The following is a 16997-nucleotide window of genomic DNA, read 5'->3' as shown; positions in this document are numbered from 1 at the left end:
CATTGCATTTAGCGCTTGAATGTAAAAAATTCAGATGCCCTTTAGCTCAATCAGATGCTGTTGGCGGACCCTTTGGCAAGTTCACTATTCTCTGTGTTGCTGCGGGTGTTTACTGTTGTGAGGATTTAATGCGGTGGAATAGACGTAGCACCTGGCCTAGGCACTGGGTGGCACATTTTATGTCCTTGCATTCTCCCGTTCTCCTTAAGAACCGCCAAAATATGTTCTTGGAGGCGTTCTCTTCCTCTCCTCCTTGCCTCAAAGCTGGCTCTTTTCTCAATTCAGCCTTAGGGTGTCTTTCCATTTCCCATGATCCTGTTTGTTCGCTTCTCCACTTGCTTCTCCTTCTCCCTTTGTGTTTTCTTCTACCAATGTCTTTCATAGCCAAAGGGCTGGGCTTGATCGCCTTTATCTTTGAGTTAAGAGACCAGAAAATTTTCTTTTTCTTCCATTCTCTCAGGTTGTCTGTTCTCAGTCTTTTTCTTCCCTGTTGAGAATAAAATGTACACTTTGGTACTTGGGTACCCAGAATGTTATACCGTTCAAACCTTAAGCCTATGCCACTTGGTGGGTCTACACATCAGAGGTAGGCCATGTAGTGTTCCTGCCCATGACCAATATGGAAATTGAGAGTAAGTCTTTAGAAAATTTTATAGGAATTTGACAGAGTGATTTCACATTTATTTAACTCAGCAACAAATTTGGGTTTGCATTTTGCATGTTTTTTATTTCTTCTTTTTTAGAAAACCATATTTATTGCATTTTAGATAAATTTGATCTGAGGTGCATCAGGTATTTTTAAAAAAATGACCCTTCGTCATGGGTTGAGAAGCACTGCTCTAGATAACTGAATTGTTACAACTGGTATGTATAATAGGTCGGAAGAAGATAATGAGATAATGGCCTTGTAAACTAGAGTCAGTATGTGTACTAGCAAAGGTGGAACTTGTAAACTTTCTATTTAGCTTTTGGATTTTAAGCCTATAAATTTGAAGATATCATAGAGAAAAAAAAAATGAAGACAAAACAGCCAGAGGAAGAGAGAGGCCAATGGTCTGTGTCCTTTTACTAAAATTAAGAGGTTTAAGAAGTGAATCTTATAATGGCTTTTAAGTTTGCAAGAGCGGACAGTTTTTCTTTCTTGCCTTCATTGGGGAAGAAAGATTTTTCTCCTGCCCTTCAAGTGTTTTTTTGGCTGGCCTAAGAACTAAATTGACATGAGACAGATTAGCAGGAGAAAATAAAACTTAATTACATGTGCACGGGGGTTCCATATGAATTTGAGGGTCACAGGCAGTCAGGAAACTGAGGCTTATATGCTCTCCAGAGCTGAGGAGAAAGGGGTAGGCATGTGAGAAGTCAAAGGGAAGAAAGACAATTCACAGGAAGATGAATGTTTGCGGGGTCATGCAGAAACAATGAGACATAGCGAGGAATTTTAAGAAATGGACTTTTCTAAGGGCTTCCCTTTCTACCACACCTACTTCATATTATAGTATAACCATCTGTGGTGATGGCTCCCTTACTGGAGAAGCTCATCTATCTAAATTCTTTTAGGCAATTAGAGGGAAGGTCAGAGTCTCTTCCTGAGCCTTCCATTTCTTAAAAATAATCAGCCAAAAATAATCCATATGTCATAGGGACACACTTTCTGGTGGCAAGTTTTGCTCCTCCACAGAACCTTCTAGGTTCTTTGGCTGGTCTAATAATTAGATTAATATAAAACAGATTAACAGGAGAAAAACAACAGAACTTTAATGTCATGTATACTTACTTCCTTTGTACATGGGAGAGACCCTGGAAAGGAAATGGCTGAAGCCATCGTCTTAAATACTATCTTCAGCTAAAGTCCGAGGATGTTGGAGGTGGCAAGTCTGGGAAGGAAAAGCATAGTCAACAAGGGTAAGGTTGTTATGTAAAATGTTAAGTCTTTGCCTTCTTCATTGACAAGAGTTTCTAGAAATTTTGTCACCCCCCTCTTCTTGATACAGAAAGGGACACACTGTTACAAATGGACCTTCCCCTTGTAAGTGTCTTTTGCACCAGGGTAACTCCTACTCAGTTTTGAGAGCTTCCCCCGTGTGTGCTGTTTCTTAAGAAGAACCAGCTCAAAATAATCCCCATGCCAAAGAGACACATTTTAAGGGGGAAAATCTGCTCCCTATCAGGTTCATAAAACACTGCTTCTCTGCCAGCCAAAGTATTTAATAACACACGTAATGCTCTTCCTGCTGGACGACGGAAACCGCTCCCTTTTTTGTTGACGCACAAAGTTTCTGAAACGTAAGAGAATTCACGCGGCTTCCTCAGCCTTTAAAACTCTAGAGCCTCTACCACACCAATGCAAATTTTAATGATGGGGTAGAAAGGAATAACTAATTATATGTAGCTTTTGCTGCTGTCGCAAACAATGATGGAAGATAGTCCAATCAAAAGCATTTGCCGGTGGTCGTGATTAAGCTAAATTTAATTCACCCAAGGATTCAAGAATATTGTATGTTCTCATAACAGAGTTTTCCTTTTCAGAGAAACCAAAATCCTTACTCTTAAAGACTTTCAAAGCGTGCTTTAAAAACTGCCCCTTTTGAAGCTGGCTCCCTTATGTGGAACTCTTTCCATTTGCAGGCGATGTTATATTCTCTGCTTCCACACTTGTGACTTAAGGGTGTTTTGTTATTTGAACACAAACAGAACTCCTATGCTAATTTGAATTCTGATTTCTTTTATTTATTTGCCCAGTTGGAGTGTTTTTTGTAGGGGAAAAAATGAGGTAAGAAAGTACCTACAGAGGGAGACCCAATTAGTCTTTGAAAATGCATTTCCTCACAGTCAAAACATTGAAGCAGGAGGTGAAAATTAAACATTCAGCCATAGAGGGATATTTTTCGAAACAGGCTTAATAGCCTAAAATTGAATATAAATGCTCTGGATCCTTTAAACGTGGGCGAGTTGACTTGACTTTCATATATGATAGGTGATAAATTCCAACACTTAAAAGGCATCTCATCCCTCCCGCCTGCCATTTTCTGTATGTACAAGTGTGAATTTACCCCTTGGATTCTGGGTTTTCCAGATTGTGCTAAACCTGAGTGTTGGTACTTTCTTCAGTAAATTCAGAAGACAATAGGGCAGCACTGTCAGGAAATGCTTGTGTTGCTAAAATGTTATCTTCTCTACTTCATTGTTTTTGATCACTGAGTAATATTCTATTGTACAATTACACCACATCTTTTTTTTTTTTTAATTTTTTTTTCAACGTTTATTTATTTTTGGGACAGAGAGAGACAGAGCATGAACGGGGGAGGGGCAGAGAGAGAGGGAGACACAGAATCGGAAACAGGCTCCAGGCTCTGAGCCATCAGCCCAGAGCCTGACGCGGGGCTCGAACTCACGGACCGCGAGATCGTGACCTGGCTGAAGTCGGACGCTTAACCGACTGCGCCACCCAGGCGCCCCACACCACATCTTTTTTATCTACTCATCAGTCTGTGGACATTTGGGCTCTTTCCATAATTGAGCTATTGTTGATAACGCTGCTATAAACATCGGGGTACATGTGTCCCTTTGCATCAGCAATTTTGTGTTCTTTGGATAGATACCTAGTAGTGCAATTGCTGGGTCTTAGGGTAGCTCTATTTTTAATTTTTTTGAGAAACTTCCACACTGTTTTCCAGAGTGGCTGCACCAGTTTGCATTCCCACCACCAGTGCAAAAGTGTTCCCCTTTCTCTGCATCCTCGCTGGCATCTGTTGTTTCCTGAGTTGTTGATTTTAGCCATTCTGACAGGTATGAGATAGTATCTTACTGTGGTTTTGATTTGTATTTCCCTGATGATGAGTGATGTTGAGCATCCTTTCATGTGTCTGTTAGCCATCCGTATGTCTTCTTCGGAAAAGTATCTATTCATGTCTTTTACCCATTTCTTCAGTGGATTATGTTTTATGGGTATTGAGTTTGATAAGTTCTTTATAGATTTTGGATGCTGACCCTTTATCTGATACATCATTTGCAAATATCTTCTCCCATTCCGTTGGTTGCCTTTTAGTTTTGCTGATTGTTTCCTTTCCTGTGCAGAAGAAGCTTTTTATCTTGATGAGGTCCCATTAGTTCATTTTTGCTTTTGTTTCCCTTGCCTCTGGAGACCTGTCTAGTAAGAAGTTGCTGTGGCCAAGGTCAAAGAGGTTGCTGCCTGTGTTCTCCTCTGGGATTTTGATGGTTTTGGGTCTAATATTTAGGTGTTTCATCCATTTTGAGTTTATTTTTGTATATGGTGTAAGAAAGTGGTCCAGTTTCACTCTTCTGCATGTCGCTGTCCAGTTTTCCCAGTGACATTTGCTGAAGAGACTTTTTTCCATTGGATACTCTTTCCTGCTTTGTCGAAGATTAGTTTGCCATACATTTGTGGGTCCATTTTGGGGTTCTGTATTCTGTTCCATTGGTCTGTGTGTCTGTTCTTGTGCCAGTACTATACTGCTTGATGATTACAGCTTTGTAATACAGCTTGAAGTCTGGAACTGTGGTGCCTCCAGCTTTGGTTTTCTTTTCCAACTTCACTTTGGCTCTTTGGGGTCTTTTGTGGGTCCACACAAATTTCAGGATTGTTTGTTCTAGCTCTGTGAAGAATGCTGGTGTTATTTTGATAGGGATTGCATAGAATGTGTAATTTGCTTTGGGTGGTATAGACATTTTAACAATATTTGTTCTTTCCATCCGTGAGCATGGAATGTTTCTCCATTTCTTTGTGTCTTCTTTAATTTCTTGCAGAAGATTTCTAATCTTACCTCTTTGATTAGGTTTATTCCTAGGAATCTGATGGTTTTGGGTGCAGTTGTAAATGGGATTGATTTCGCTTTATGCTGTTTCATTATTGGTGTATAGAAATGCAACCGATTTCTGTACGTTGATTTTATGTCCTGCGATTTCGGTGTATTTATGTATCAGTTCTAGCAGTTTTTTGGTGGAGTCTTCCGGGTTTCCCGCATAGAGTATCATGTCATCTGTGAAGAGTGAAAGTTGACTTCTTCTTTGCTGATTTGGATGCCTCTTATTTCTTTTTGTGGTCCGATTGTCTTCTTCATCAGTCAGTGTTATTTCCTTTTCAAACTCAAGATGGGAGCAGAAGCTTCACAGTTTCTTCTTTTGCTCTTTGCAGATTTATCAAAAGCTTCACAGAGTGGAGAATGGCTCTTGAAACCACTGAACTTCTTGCCATTTCTTCCCCTGAGTGAAGGCACTTGTGTGGGGTTGTAGCTCTGTTTAAAGGTCATCATGGAGGCCTTTATTTAGATCCCTCTAAAACCTTAATATCCTGCAGAAAGTCACACAGGAATCCAAAGGACTTCTGTGTTACATGGATGTCATTCCTTTATTTGCTAATCCTGTTTGAGCTCATCTGCACTACAGAAGCACACTGTGTAACAAAACACACTATTTTCTGGCTCAGAAAGATTAAAAAGAAGAAAGGGATATAAAAGTTAGGATCATTTGAGTATTTGTAACTTAAAACACCTGAATTTCACCTTGACCTCAAGTTAAAAAGTTCTATATACATTAGACAGCTCCAAAAGCTGACGGAACATTTTGTGCTGGAATGGAGTATGATGGGAGATGGGCTGCACAGCGAGGAAGATAGTATTTGGGGGATTCCAGGTGAGTCCCTGAACGCTAATGGTAGAAAATTATCCAGTTTATACCAACGTGTAAAGAAGAGACTTCTCTGTTTCAGCTTCATCCAGGCATACAAACTAGATGTTGCAGGATACGGAGGCACACACACTTTTGGCATTCTTTGCCTGTTGCCATGTTTACCACCCGTGGCCACCCAAATTTCACTGATGGTAACTCTGCAAGCAACAATTTTCTTGGCGGTGTGGCAGTACTAAAGGTTTGAGTGATTCAGCATTGGCCTTAAGGCCAGGTCACAGTCAGCCCTGTCAGTAGAAATATACACAGCAACTGTGTTGCAGGCAACAGAGCCCGGCGTGATAAAATATGGAATCAATCTGCTTCTATTTATTAGAGGAGAAAAGTACGATTTTTAACTTATGTTATAAACCCCAACAGCCAGCTTTAGATTTGTGATGGGGTTGGTCAGCCCTGAGTATTTTGAAGATTTTTTTTTGTACATTTTGTAGAATATAGCTAACCCAGATCATTTCAATGATATTCTCTTGCCACTTGTTCATTTTCTGCACCCCCAACTCATTCTTAAATCACATTTGCAGCTCTTCCTTAATACTGGAATGTATGTTCCATAGATAACCCTTCCCTTGTGGCCTGGCTTTCATATTTCCAGGTGCGTAACATTCATCTCCTGAAAAATTGCTCTGTTTTCAAAGAGCGACTATAATTTTCCTTCACTGTCGTGAAGGGGTTTGTTTTCTTCATATATGCTCAAACGGCACATGAAGAAACATGGGCTTAATTGGAGTGTAACAGGGTGAATAATGGGTTGGAAACTCAGAGGCTCAAAGTTTTGGTTTGGCCACTAACTCATCCTGAAACCTGGATAAAACTACTTCCTAATCTCTCTGTCACTCAGTTTCTGTTTATCATTAATACCATTAACCCTACCTAACTCCCTTTATGGGGTGGCGAGGTTAGGGTAACAGCCATCAGCAACCATTGTCCAATATTGATCCCTTAACTAGCCTATTAATTTATAAAGGATATATCTACATGTATGTTTTTTATTCAGTCCTTAAAATAATTCTCTTGGAAAGGTGGTCTTCTCCATTTGCTGTTTAGGAAATCACAGCTTGTAGACAAGATAAAAATTTCACACTTTCTCTAGTAGTGGATGTATGTTTATAGATATCTGCTGGGTATATATTAAAGTAAACCCACACAAACATACAAACACACATCTTCTTGAAAATTATGATTCACAGTGAGGGAAGTTCTTAAAAGGTATACTCAACGGGGGGTGGGGTGGGGAGGGTGGGAATAGTCTCCTTACTCAGTAGAAATCATGAGTCCAGTCACATGTGACTAGTATTTCTTTTTTCATCCTTATGCTCCAGATTTAGGTGTTCTTTCCCCTCAGAGTTTCAATACAGTTTTCCTCCCTGCCCGAAAGGCTTTATAATGCCATGTTTTCCCTTTTATCCTAGAACATTTTGCTTTTATTTTTCTTTATGTACTATATAATATTCATATAATTATTTTAATTGCCATTTTTGTTGACCTTAGACATGGGGCGGGCCAAGTGACACAGTTGATGCCAGGGTATCTGAATAGCTTGAATCCATGCGGAAACTCTTCAGCAGTCATGGGCAGGCTAGTGCTGTATATATAAAGGTACAAATTGCTCGTGGAGTTGTCTGAGAATGACCATCCTCCGATTGCAATGATGATTACATCCGTATGCTGAGTCATACTAGTCATGAAAACACCGCCCCCATCAAGGAGTCAGCTGTTACAGCAACGGGGCAGGGGTGGTGGTGCTGAACTGGAAGAGAGTTACATTGATGGCAAGGAGTGTCACAGGGCCAGTAAAGTTTTCTAAGATTCCGCAAATCAGACCAATCTGCTTCTGTAGGTTGCACGAGAATATTAAAGTGGCTGCAATCACCAAATGGTGGCATCATTCTAGAATAGCATTGTCCCGTAGCACCTTCTGAGATGGTGGAAAAGCTCAGTATCTATGCTTCCCAACGTGGGAAGTATCTATGCTTCCCAACCAGCCAGATGTGCCTATTCAGCACTTGAAACGTGGCTAGTGTGGCCAAGGATCTAAGCTTTTAATATTATGGAATTTAAGTTAATTTTAATGTAAATAGCCATCTGTGCTAGTGACTACCAGATGATCAGTGCAGGTCAGCGAATTAATGCCTAGTTTTGTTACTTAGAAGGCTAACTGCAGTAACTTCAAGGAAACTTCCCATTCACTCATCATTTTTTTGTTGTTGTTTGTTTTAAATGTTTATTTTTGAGAGGGAGAGACAGGGAGAGACAGAGCGCGAGCAGGGGAGGGGCTTCTGAGGGAGGGAAACACAGAATCTGAAGCAGGCTCCAGGCTCGGAGCTGTTAGCATGAAGCCTGATGTGGGGCTTGAACTCACAAATTATGTGATCATGACCTGAGCTGAAGTCTGCTGCTTAACCTACGGAGCCACCCAGGTGCCCCACCCACCGCCATTCACAGATCTTGAGACTGCTTTAGGGTGAAAAGATACGAAAGGGATGGGACTCTCAAAGCGTAAGTAACACACATGGCATCGCAGTGTCAACCCATGTAAATGACAGTGGCTTGGAGAAATGGCCAGAAAGTAGTATTTCAGGTTGTAACTCTCCTTTGATTTTCTTTTTGCAGGTTCTTTCATGTTGGTGAACACATCTGGGAGACCTGAGGGGCAGAGGGCCCACCTTCTCTTACCTCAGCTCAAAGAAAATGACACCCACTGTATTGATTTTCACTATTTTGTATCCAGCAAGAGTAATGCTGCTCCTGGGTTACTCAATGTCTACGTGAAGGTCAACAACGGAGCTTTGGGGAATCCTATCTGGAATATATCTGGAGACCCTACCCGCACATGGAACAGGGCAGAACTGGCCATTAGTACTTTCTGGCCGAATTTTTATCAGGTATGCTCTTTGTTTGCATTTCCTGTTTTGATGCATCTTCTGAAATAGTTTTTTTTGTTGTTGTTAATATTCGTATAAACAAAGAATGTATAAGAAGTGTAGGTATTTTTTATACCAATGTTAGGAAAGCTTGTGCTATTTGATAAGGGAGTGTATTCAGTCTTTGTACATTACCTTGAGAAATGAGTAAAAAAACACCTTTCAACTTTGTTTATGCAGATATTTTAAGAAATTAAAAGCAAAATCAAGGCAAAAAAGTTGTTTTTAGTAGCCTGCAGCAGGGCAGGAAGCAGTATCTGCAAGCACTATATTAAGTTAGCCATATCTGACCCATGGAGACATAGCACTTGATTCTAGAAGAGTAAGCCCTATTGCTCATGAGTTACTGGCAGGAGCAAAGGAGTCATTGAGAAGTGAGCCTCATGGGCCAGCTAGCAAGGGGCAGCTTCCTGTTCCCATCCCTGTAAGCAACGGGAAGAAGATAACTTGTGTAGGCTCAGTCCTGTCATGGAGCAGCTGCTGTCCTGTTATTTGGGATGTTCTGTTAAGACCCACATGACCCACTTGGAATTCTCAGTTAAAGTAAGTACATGGTGGAGGCAGAGACAGTTAAAAAGTGGTACCAAAGTGGACCTGATGTCATGTCCCTGCTGTCAGAGAGTGACTTGTGTCACAAGAGCATCCTGACTCAGGATTAAAGGTGGGAAATTAGTGACAAGGACATTGGTGCTCCTTTTTTTTCCCCCCTTTTGTCCATAGCACCTTCAAAAAATAACTTGGGGTCCCTGGGCAGCTCAATCAGTTGAGCATCCGAATTGGGCTCAGGTCATGATCTTGCAGTTCGTGGGTTTGAGCTCCGCGAGCCTAGAGCCTGCTTCAGATTCTGTGTCTCCCTCTCTCTCTGCCCCTCCCCTGCTTGTACTCTGTCTCTCAAAAGTGAATAAACATTAACAAATTTTTAAAAAATAACTTGATATTGAGAACACTAAATTTCACGCTAAGAAGATTCATTAAGTGGATTGAGATATTTTGCTTTTCTCTTTCTTAATTCCTTTGGCTTGCTCAAGAGCCAGCTGGAACATGTATCCAAGGTCCTCTCTCATATTTAATTGAGGTGCTTGGCTAGACTCAGGGAAGGGAAAACTGAGTCCTCTACAGGTCTGCTTGTCTTCCAAATGGCTTTCAATGTTGTACCTAATGTGTCTCTGTACCCTTTACCTACAATAATTTCTAGAATTTAATGAATGATAAATAAATGTGTTTTGAGTAGTATGCATGTAAATTGTTAAATAGTACACAGGTAAATTGTTAAAAATCTTTCAAAAGGATACTTAAGCAATACATTATAGAAGTTAAAAATTTAGATCTGGGGCATCTGGGTAGCTCAATCAGTTAAGCATCTGACTTTGGCTCAGGTCATGATCTCATGGTTCGTGAGTTCGAGCCCCATGTCGGGCTCTGCGCTGACAGTTCAGAGCCTGGAATCTGCTTCAGATTCTAGGTCTCCCTCTCTCTCTGCCCCTCCCCCACTCGCACTCTGTCTCTCTCTCTCTTTCTTGCTCTCAAAAATAAACATTAAAAAAAAATTAAAACACAATTTAGAAAGATCTAAATTTGGCAATCTACTGTTAGGAGTTCATCCGAAGGAAATAACAGAGAATGGTTGCAAATTATTAATTACAAGAATACTCATGGCAGTTTATTTATAATAATGAAAAATCAGAAACAGTATTATTTCCAACATTAGATGGTTAGTTAATTTATGTTGCCTCAATACTAAAATGCATTTTGCAACAATTAAGAATAATGTTATGGAAAACCATATAGTGACCTATTTAAGCCTATGTTGTTAAGTGGGAAAAGTGGTATAAAGCAGTAAATTTCACACTTTAAATTTTATATATTATATATTTTTTAATTTTAAAAATACATAATAAAATATATATGTTTATATGTTATATACTTATTTATATATTCTATATAATACTTACATATATGTTTATATAAATACATATATATAATTATACATATATAAAATAAAGACTAAAGTATATGCTGAAATAAATATATTAAAAAGTGGTATCTCCTTGGCTAGTAGGGTAACAGGTGATTTGAACTTTTTTTCTTTCTACCATCTGTCATATTCTAAATTTTCTTCAATGTATATTTTACTGCCTTTATTTATAAAACCCCAAAGAATAAAATATAGTTTTTCTTCCATAGGGAAAATATCCTATTTAACAAATAAAATTTAGTTTATAAATATATTAGCAGTCAGTCATATAATTAACAAAATATGGCCTCTGGGACAAAGTTTCTTCTTGCATAGTATTAAAATCGAAACAGAGTGGGGGGGCTCAGTCCGTTAAGCATCCAAGTTTGGCTCAGGTCATAATCTCATAGTTCATGAGTTCAAGCCCCATGTCGGGCTCTGCACTGACTGCTTAGGGTCTAGAGCTTGCTTCAGATTCTGTCTCCCTCTTTCTCTGCCCCTCCCCTACTTGTGCTCTCTCTTTCTCTCTCAAAGATGAATACATAAACATTTAAAAAATTATTAAAAAATAAATACATAAAATGGAAGCAGGGGAAGTGGGTTTGGCTAAGCTAGGCTTCAAAAGACTTTTTATATAATGGACTAGGCTAAGAGGCTACATGTTGTTAGAAATTTCTTTTGTAGGAGACCTTCCCAAAGTAGAGAAGGTATAGGTCTGTGATGTTCCCACTGCCTCCCTGGAACCTGCACTAGTTTCTGACTTAGTCTCCAGGCATTTGCTGGACTGGGGCCAGAAGACAATCTTCCAGGCAAGACCAGAAGGTATTCTGCTCATCTGTGCTCTGGTCTTCTTCTCTTTCATGTCAGCACTGCCACCCAGAATCTCTAGGAGTGAACTCTCTTGGGCCCCTGACAGCCTCCAGAATCTAATGCATTGCTATAGTTTTGACATGGGCTGCAATGCATATATTAAAGTTTTATTTTGTCTTTATCTAAGCTTGGGCATCTATGACAAATATAGACTGGGTGCCGCCAATGATAGACATTCTTTTCTCAGAGTTGCGGGGCCTGGAAGTCCTGTAGGATTCTCATGGATTCAGTTCCTGGAGAGGGCCCTTTTCCTGCCTTATAGGTGGTGCCTTCTTGTCTTCTCATGGTGTGCTCAGTGGCCTTTCCTCTGTGTGTGCATCTGGAGAGAAAGAGCTCTTGTCTCCCTTATTCTTGTTAGGACACTAATTATTGGGGCTCCACCTTCATGACCTCATCTAAACCTAATTACCTCTCTAAAGCTCCATGTCCAAATGCCATCATGTTGGGATCAGGGCTTCAACATATGAAATGATGGGGCAGGGGGTAGACACAACATTCAGTCCATAACAGCCTTGGTGTACCTAGCTCAGACAGTTGGAATTAAAGGAATTATTGAGTGTAATGGTCTTAGAAGATCAGCCTTTAAAAAAGGATTATGGAACTATAGTGAAAGTGAGGTGGTCCTATATATATCAGGCCATTGTGATTTTCAATGGGTTCTTCCTTTCTTGAGTTCTTTTAAGTAAAATACGTCACCTCCCCAATTGTGAACCTCTGACCCCACCCCCCAAGTCTATCTACTTTCCACTGTCACCTCTCTTACATTACTGAGCAGTACCTAACATACCAAATCCAATCAGAACCTAATTCTCACTCTAGCTCTTTGGTTCACTGGTTGATTCATCAGGAATAGCTTTCTGGTTTGGATTTAAAAGTGGACTGGTAGTGGCGCCCAGGTGGCTCCATCAGTTGAGCATCTGACTCTCGATTTTGACTTAGGTCATGATCCCAGAGCCATGGGATCAAGCCCTGCATCAGGCTCTGCACTGAGCATGGAGCTTGCTTAAGATTTTCTCTTCCTCTCCATCTGCCCCTCTCCTCTGCTTGCTCTCTAAAATTAAAAAAAATAAAATACATTTAAAAGTGGATTTGTAAAGATTTTTTTTTAATGTTTATTTTTGAGAGACAGAGAGAGAGACAGAGCACTAGTGGGGGAGGGGCAGAGAGAGAGGGAGACACAGAATCCCAAGCAGGCTCTAGTCTCTGAGCTGTCAACACAGAGCCTGATGCGGGGCTCCAACTCATGAACCAGGAGATCATGACCTGAGCTGAAGTCAGATGCTCAACCGACTGAGCCATCCAGGTGCCCCTGTAAAGGTTCTTTAATACAGCATTGCTAACTTTTTAAGAATCAGGTGATCAACATCTGTAAAGGGTTTAGAGCCACTGAAAGTACACTTGTTGATTTAATTTCTAAGCACTCCAACCAAGCATTAGTTTTTAAAGTTTTAAAGGCATAGTGAAAGTAGTACTTCCTTCATATTTCTCCTTTATCTGCTGGGCAGTAAACACACTGGAATCATTACTCTGATAGCAACACAAGCTATCAGGTAAGTGGTACTCTGTAGGTGATCCAAGAGAGATATCAGCAGGAAACTTTCCAAACACAGAGCATTAGGCCTTACAATCACCCTGTGAGACCTGAATGATGCTTCCCAGTTGAGACGAGAAAGACAAACTGTGTAACAAAGGTGAATAAGAAGGAAAACACCTACCAAATCCTTTTTCCACCCCTGGTGGCCCAAGGTGTCAGCTTAACTGGAGACGATCAGAAAAAAACTAGAGAAAGAAGCTGTCTGTGCTGGCAGCATTGCCCAGAGGAGGAGCTTCCTGGCACCTTATGGCCCCCAGTCCACTGGACAGCACACATTCATTGAGGAGATGGCTGTCATACCCTGATGCTCTTAAAAATGGGAATCATGCATCAGCCCATCTGCTTTTGGACTAATTTCCCAGATATATTTATCTATAAGAAGTTCTGTGCTGGTCTGAAGATGTGAGTATGCTCTGTGGGACTATAGTTGACCCTTGAATGACATGGAGGTTAGGGACGCCAACCTCCCATGCACTGGAAAATTCATGTATAACTTTTGACTCCTTCAAAACTTCTCTAATAACCAATTCTTGATCAGAAGCCTTACCAATAATGTAAACAGTTGATTGGCACATATTTTGCATGTTATATGTATTATAAGCTCTATTCTTACAATACAATAAGCTAGAGAAAATGTTATTAAGAAAATAATAAAGATTTCAGATCTCACATTTAGGTCTTTAATCCATTTTGAGGGGTTTTCTGGTATATGGTATTAGAAAGTGGACCAGTTTTACTTATTTATTTTTGCATGTAGCTTTCCAGCTTTCCTGGCACCATTCGTTAACAAGACTTTCACCATTATATATTCCTCCCTACTTTGTTGTAGATTAATTGACCATATAGGCATGGTTTATTTCTGGACTTTCTATCCCATTCCATTGATCTCTGTCTCTGTTTTTGTGCCAGTACCATACTGTTTTTGTTACTATAGCTTTGTAATACAGCTTGAAATCTGGGACTGTGGTACCTCCAGCTTTGATCTTTCTCAAGATTGCTTTGTGGGGTCTTTTGTGGTCCCATACGAATTTTAGTATTATTTGTATTAGTTTTGTGAAAAATGCTGCTGGTACTTTGATAAGGACTGCATAAGTCCTTTGATAAGGACTGCATTGATCTGTAGACTGCTTTGGGTAATAAGGACATTTTAACAATATTAATTCCAACAATCCATGAGCATGGGATATCTTTCCATTTGTTTGGGGCATCTTCAATTTTTTTCATCAGTGTCTTCTAGTTTTCAGAGTGCAGGATTTCACTTTAGAAAGGAAGTATGTTTGTAGTGCTGTTTCATAGTTATTGAAAAAAATGCAGGTGTAAGCAGACTCACACAGGTCATACCTGTGTTGTTCAAGAGTCAACTGTATTATGTTTTTAATCGCAAAGTATGAGAAATATTTTTCTGATGTCGTGTACATGCATGTGTCTGACAGTTTGCTTATGTACATGGTTTGTAAGAGTCAGTATCCAAATAATGCATTCTTAGGGTACAGATAGGCCATTTCTGGGCCCAAAAGCTGAGGACAAGATAGTACCCTATCTTTTCTGAAGAAAGGGGTACCCCCTGAGAGACCCTCTCTCAGTGCACAGGGACTCAGCTTTCCCCAGACATCACTTCTATGTTAGAGAATTTAGGCTGCAGGAATACGTTACAGAGATCTAAAACGTTAGTATAAAGTGAACATATACTTGAAATGTTAGCATATTAAAATATTTTATATTCCTACAGCACTTTATTTCTAAAAGTTGCTTTTTTCCCACTGTATTAAGTAGTTTTGATATAATGAGTTAAGATTGATGAATTAACTTTTAAAGGAATTTCATAGTATTAAGTAGTTTTGATATAAGGAGTTAAGATCGATGAATTAACTTTTAAAGGAATTTCATAGTGCTTAGGAATGGGCAGCATCATAGAGTGTAGTAAAAGAACGTATGCTTTAGGTCAAACAGAACTGCATTTGAATATCAGCCCTGTTTACTTGTAAGTTTGGGCAAGTGACTTAAACTTTTAGAACCTCACTAATGATGAGACTCAATATAAAGACTGTGCAGGGAGTGAAGATGAATGGAAGAGCACATTGAGGATGTGCTAGCCTTTCCATAAATGGTGGTAGTTTGTTGAGATTAAGAATTGTGGTAGACAGAAAAACGGAAACAGCTAATATTTGAGTGCTTTCTCCTGCTAAGTCACTCCTTACATGTGTTAAGTGGAATGGCAGAAGGTACTCAAAGAAGAAGTGTTACAGGAACAAATCCTTCCATGAAACTAGGTGAAATAAAATGAACCAGGTTTCTTTCCCCCAGAACATTCCAGAACTTGCTGTCATACAAAAATGCAAGGTGAGGCTTCCTGAGTGTTCCTGGTATCAGCCTGCTCTGGAATCTGTCCCATGCTCCAGATGACCATCTTGGGAACTGCTCCACTGGGCTCCTTCCCTCTGTCCTGTCCTTTACTCTCCTTGTTGTCAAGAATGCCCATTTCTCACTGGGCTTTGGCCACTCGGTACTAGTCATTTCTCAACTTGGTCAGAGTCTGAGTTTTGGGGAGGTTTTCTCTAAAACTAGACACAGCTGCCCTTTTTCCTTTTGCTAAACAGTAAATTTCCATGGGCATCCCTTGCTTTCCTAGTCTTTCCCCTAACATTATCTTTACTAGGTGTTTATAGAGTTTCAAAATGTTTCCTAGCAAAATATTCTCACCATAGCGCTCATTCCATGTGCCTTTTCCTATTTATAGGAGAGTAGTATTCTACAGGTATAGATCACAATGGTAAGCTGCATGGAATACAGCTAATTGTAGGTTAATTGCTGTTCATGAAAACATGAATTGTCAAGTATTTGGTGATTAACACATATTTAATTTCTTAATTACTGTTTGTCCTCATTGCTGCTACTTGCAACGTGCTCCTGTGTTGGGTGGCAGCAGGTAAGGACTGCCGGCTACCTGCTTTCATGAGGGCACCTGGGCTGGAGGACCATTTCCTTTGATTTAGACATTGACTTCCTGCCATGTTAAGAATAGTATTTTCCTCTCACAAGCACCCTCTTGCTTTATTGTGCTAATGAAAAAAACAGAGAGAGAGAGAGAGAGAGAAGGGGGTGGGGAAGGATTTCCCTTTGATTCTGTATCTTTCTCTTCTGTCTTCTCTTTCCCACCCTTCAAATTTCTGGAGGCTATGTATTGATTTCTCGGGGTTCCTAACCCCTGCCTGCACCCAGAGATGCCTGGGGAATCACCTACTCACCACCTTCTCCCTACTTTTAGAATACAGTGATAATGAATCCAGTCAGAGGCAACGAAAGCAGTGATCTTTAAGACAAATGGTTGCTTTGAAGAGAAAAAAAAACAAAGCATAGATGGCTTTGAAGTCCCCTTCTCCATGCCTCTCAATAAAGGGGTTGGGGTGGGGGCAGGTGGGTGGTGACAAGAGGTAATGTGGGGACCAAGTCAGAATGATGACAGTCCTACTGTTTGTCTAGAGCCTCCCAGTTAAAACAAATTCTGAGATATACTGAAGGGTCCTGGGAGAAGATGATGCATGGATTCCATCTAAGACCAGCTCTAAATTCTCTGTGCAGTGAGGACACAAAGTATCTTGCACTTTGGGAGAGGCTAATCCAAGATTGGCCCTTTACCAGTCAGACATCTTTCCTGGTAAATGAGGAGCTGAGGGAGTAGGAATGACTGGATCATTTCATCTTTTTCACACTGAACTCCAACCTCTGTTTCCTACCCAGCTGCCTTGGATTATTTGCTGTGTTTGCCTTCAGCCCACTTATTTTGCTAGAAAGTCGCAGAAAGCAACTCTGAGTAGCATCGGCTCTATCTACGTTTATTGCACATGTTACTCATCGATCTGTCACAGACACTAACTCAGGAAATGAATGGGTGAGCGCTGGAGCACTGCTGTGGCCAGCTGCTCTATCCCAGGAAACCCCGAAGGGGCTGGACAAA

The 16997-nt window shown here is 40.3% G+C and overlaps 1 protein-coding gene across 1 annotated transcript in view; it reads left to right on the top strand.

Moving 5' to 3' along the window:
- PTPRM (protein tyrosine phosphatase receptor type M) overlaps positions 1 to 16997 on the top strand; it is a 595371-nt gene that overhangs the window by 95135 nt on the left and 483239 nt on the right. The window contains exon 3 of the mRNA XM_047090212.1: positions 8314 to 8585. Within this exon, the coding sequence (XP_046946168.1) occupies positions 8314 to 8585 (272 nt within the window). The remainder of the gene's footprint in view (positions 1 to 8313; positions 8586 to 16997) is intronic.

Source organism: Lynx rufus, unplaced genomic scaffold (genome assembly GCF_022079265.1).
Source record: "Lynx rufus isolate CCGP_SWC_20201006 ecotype Redwood Valley unplaced genomic scaffold, mLynRuf1.p SCAF_29, whole genome shotgun sequence".
Lineage (NCBI taxonomy): Eukaryota > Metazoa > Chordata > Mammalia > Carnivora > Felidae > Lynx > Lynx rufus.
This window is presented reverse-complemented; position numbering and strand designations above follow the sequence as displayed.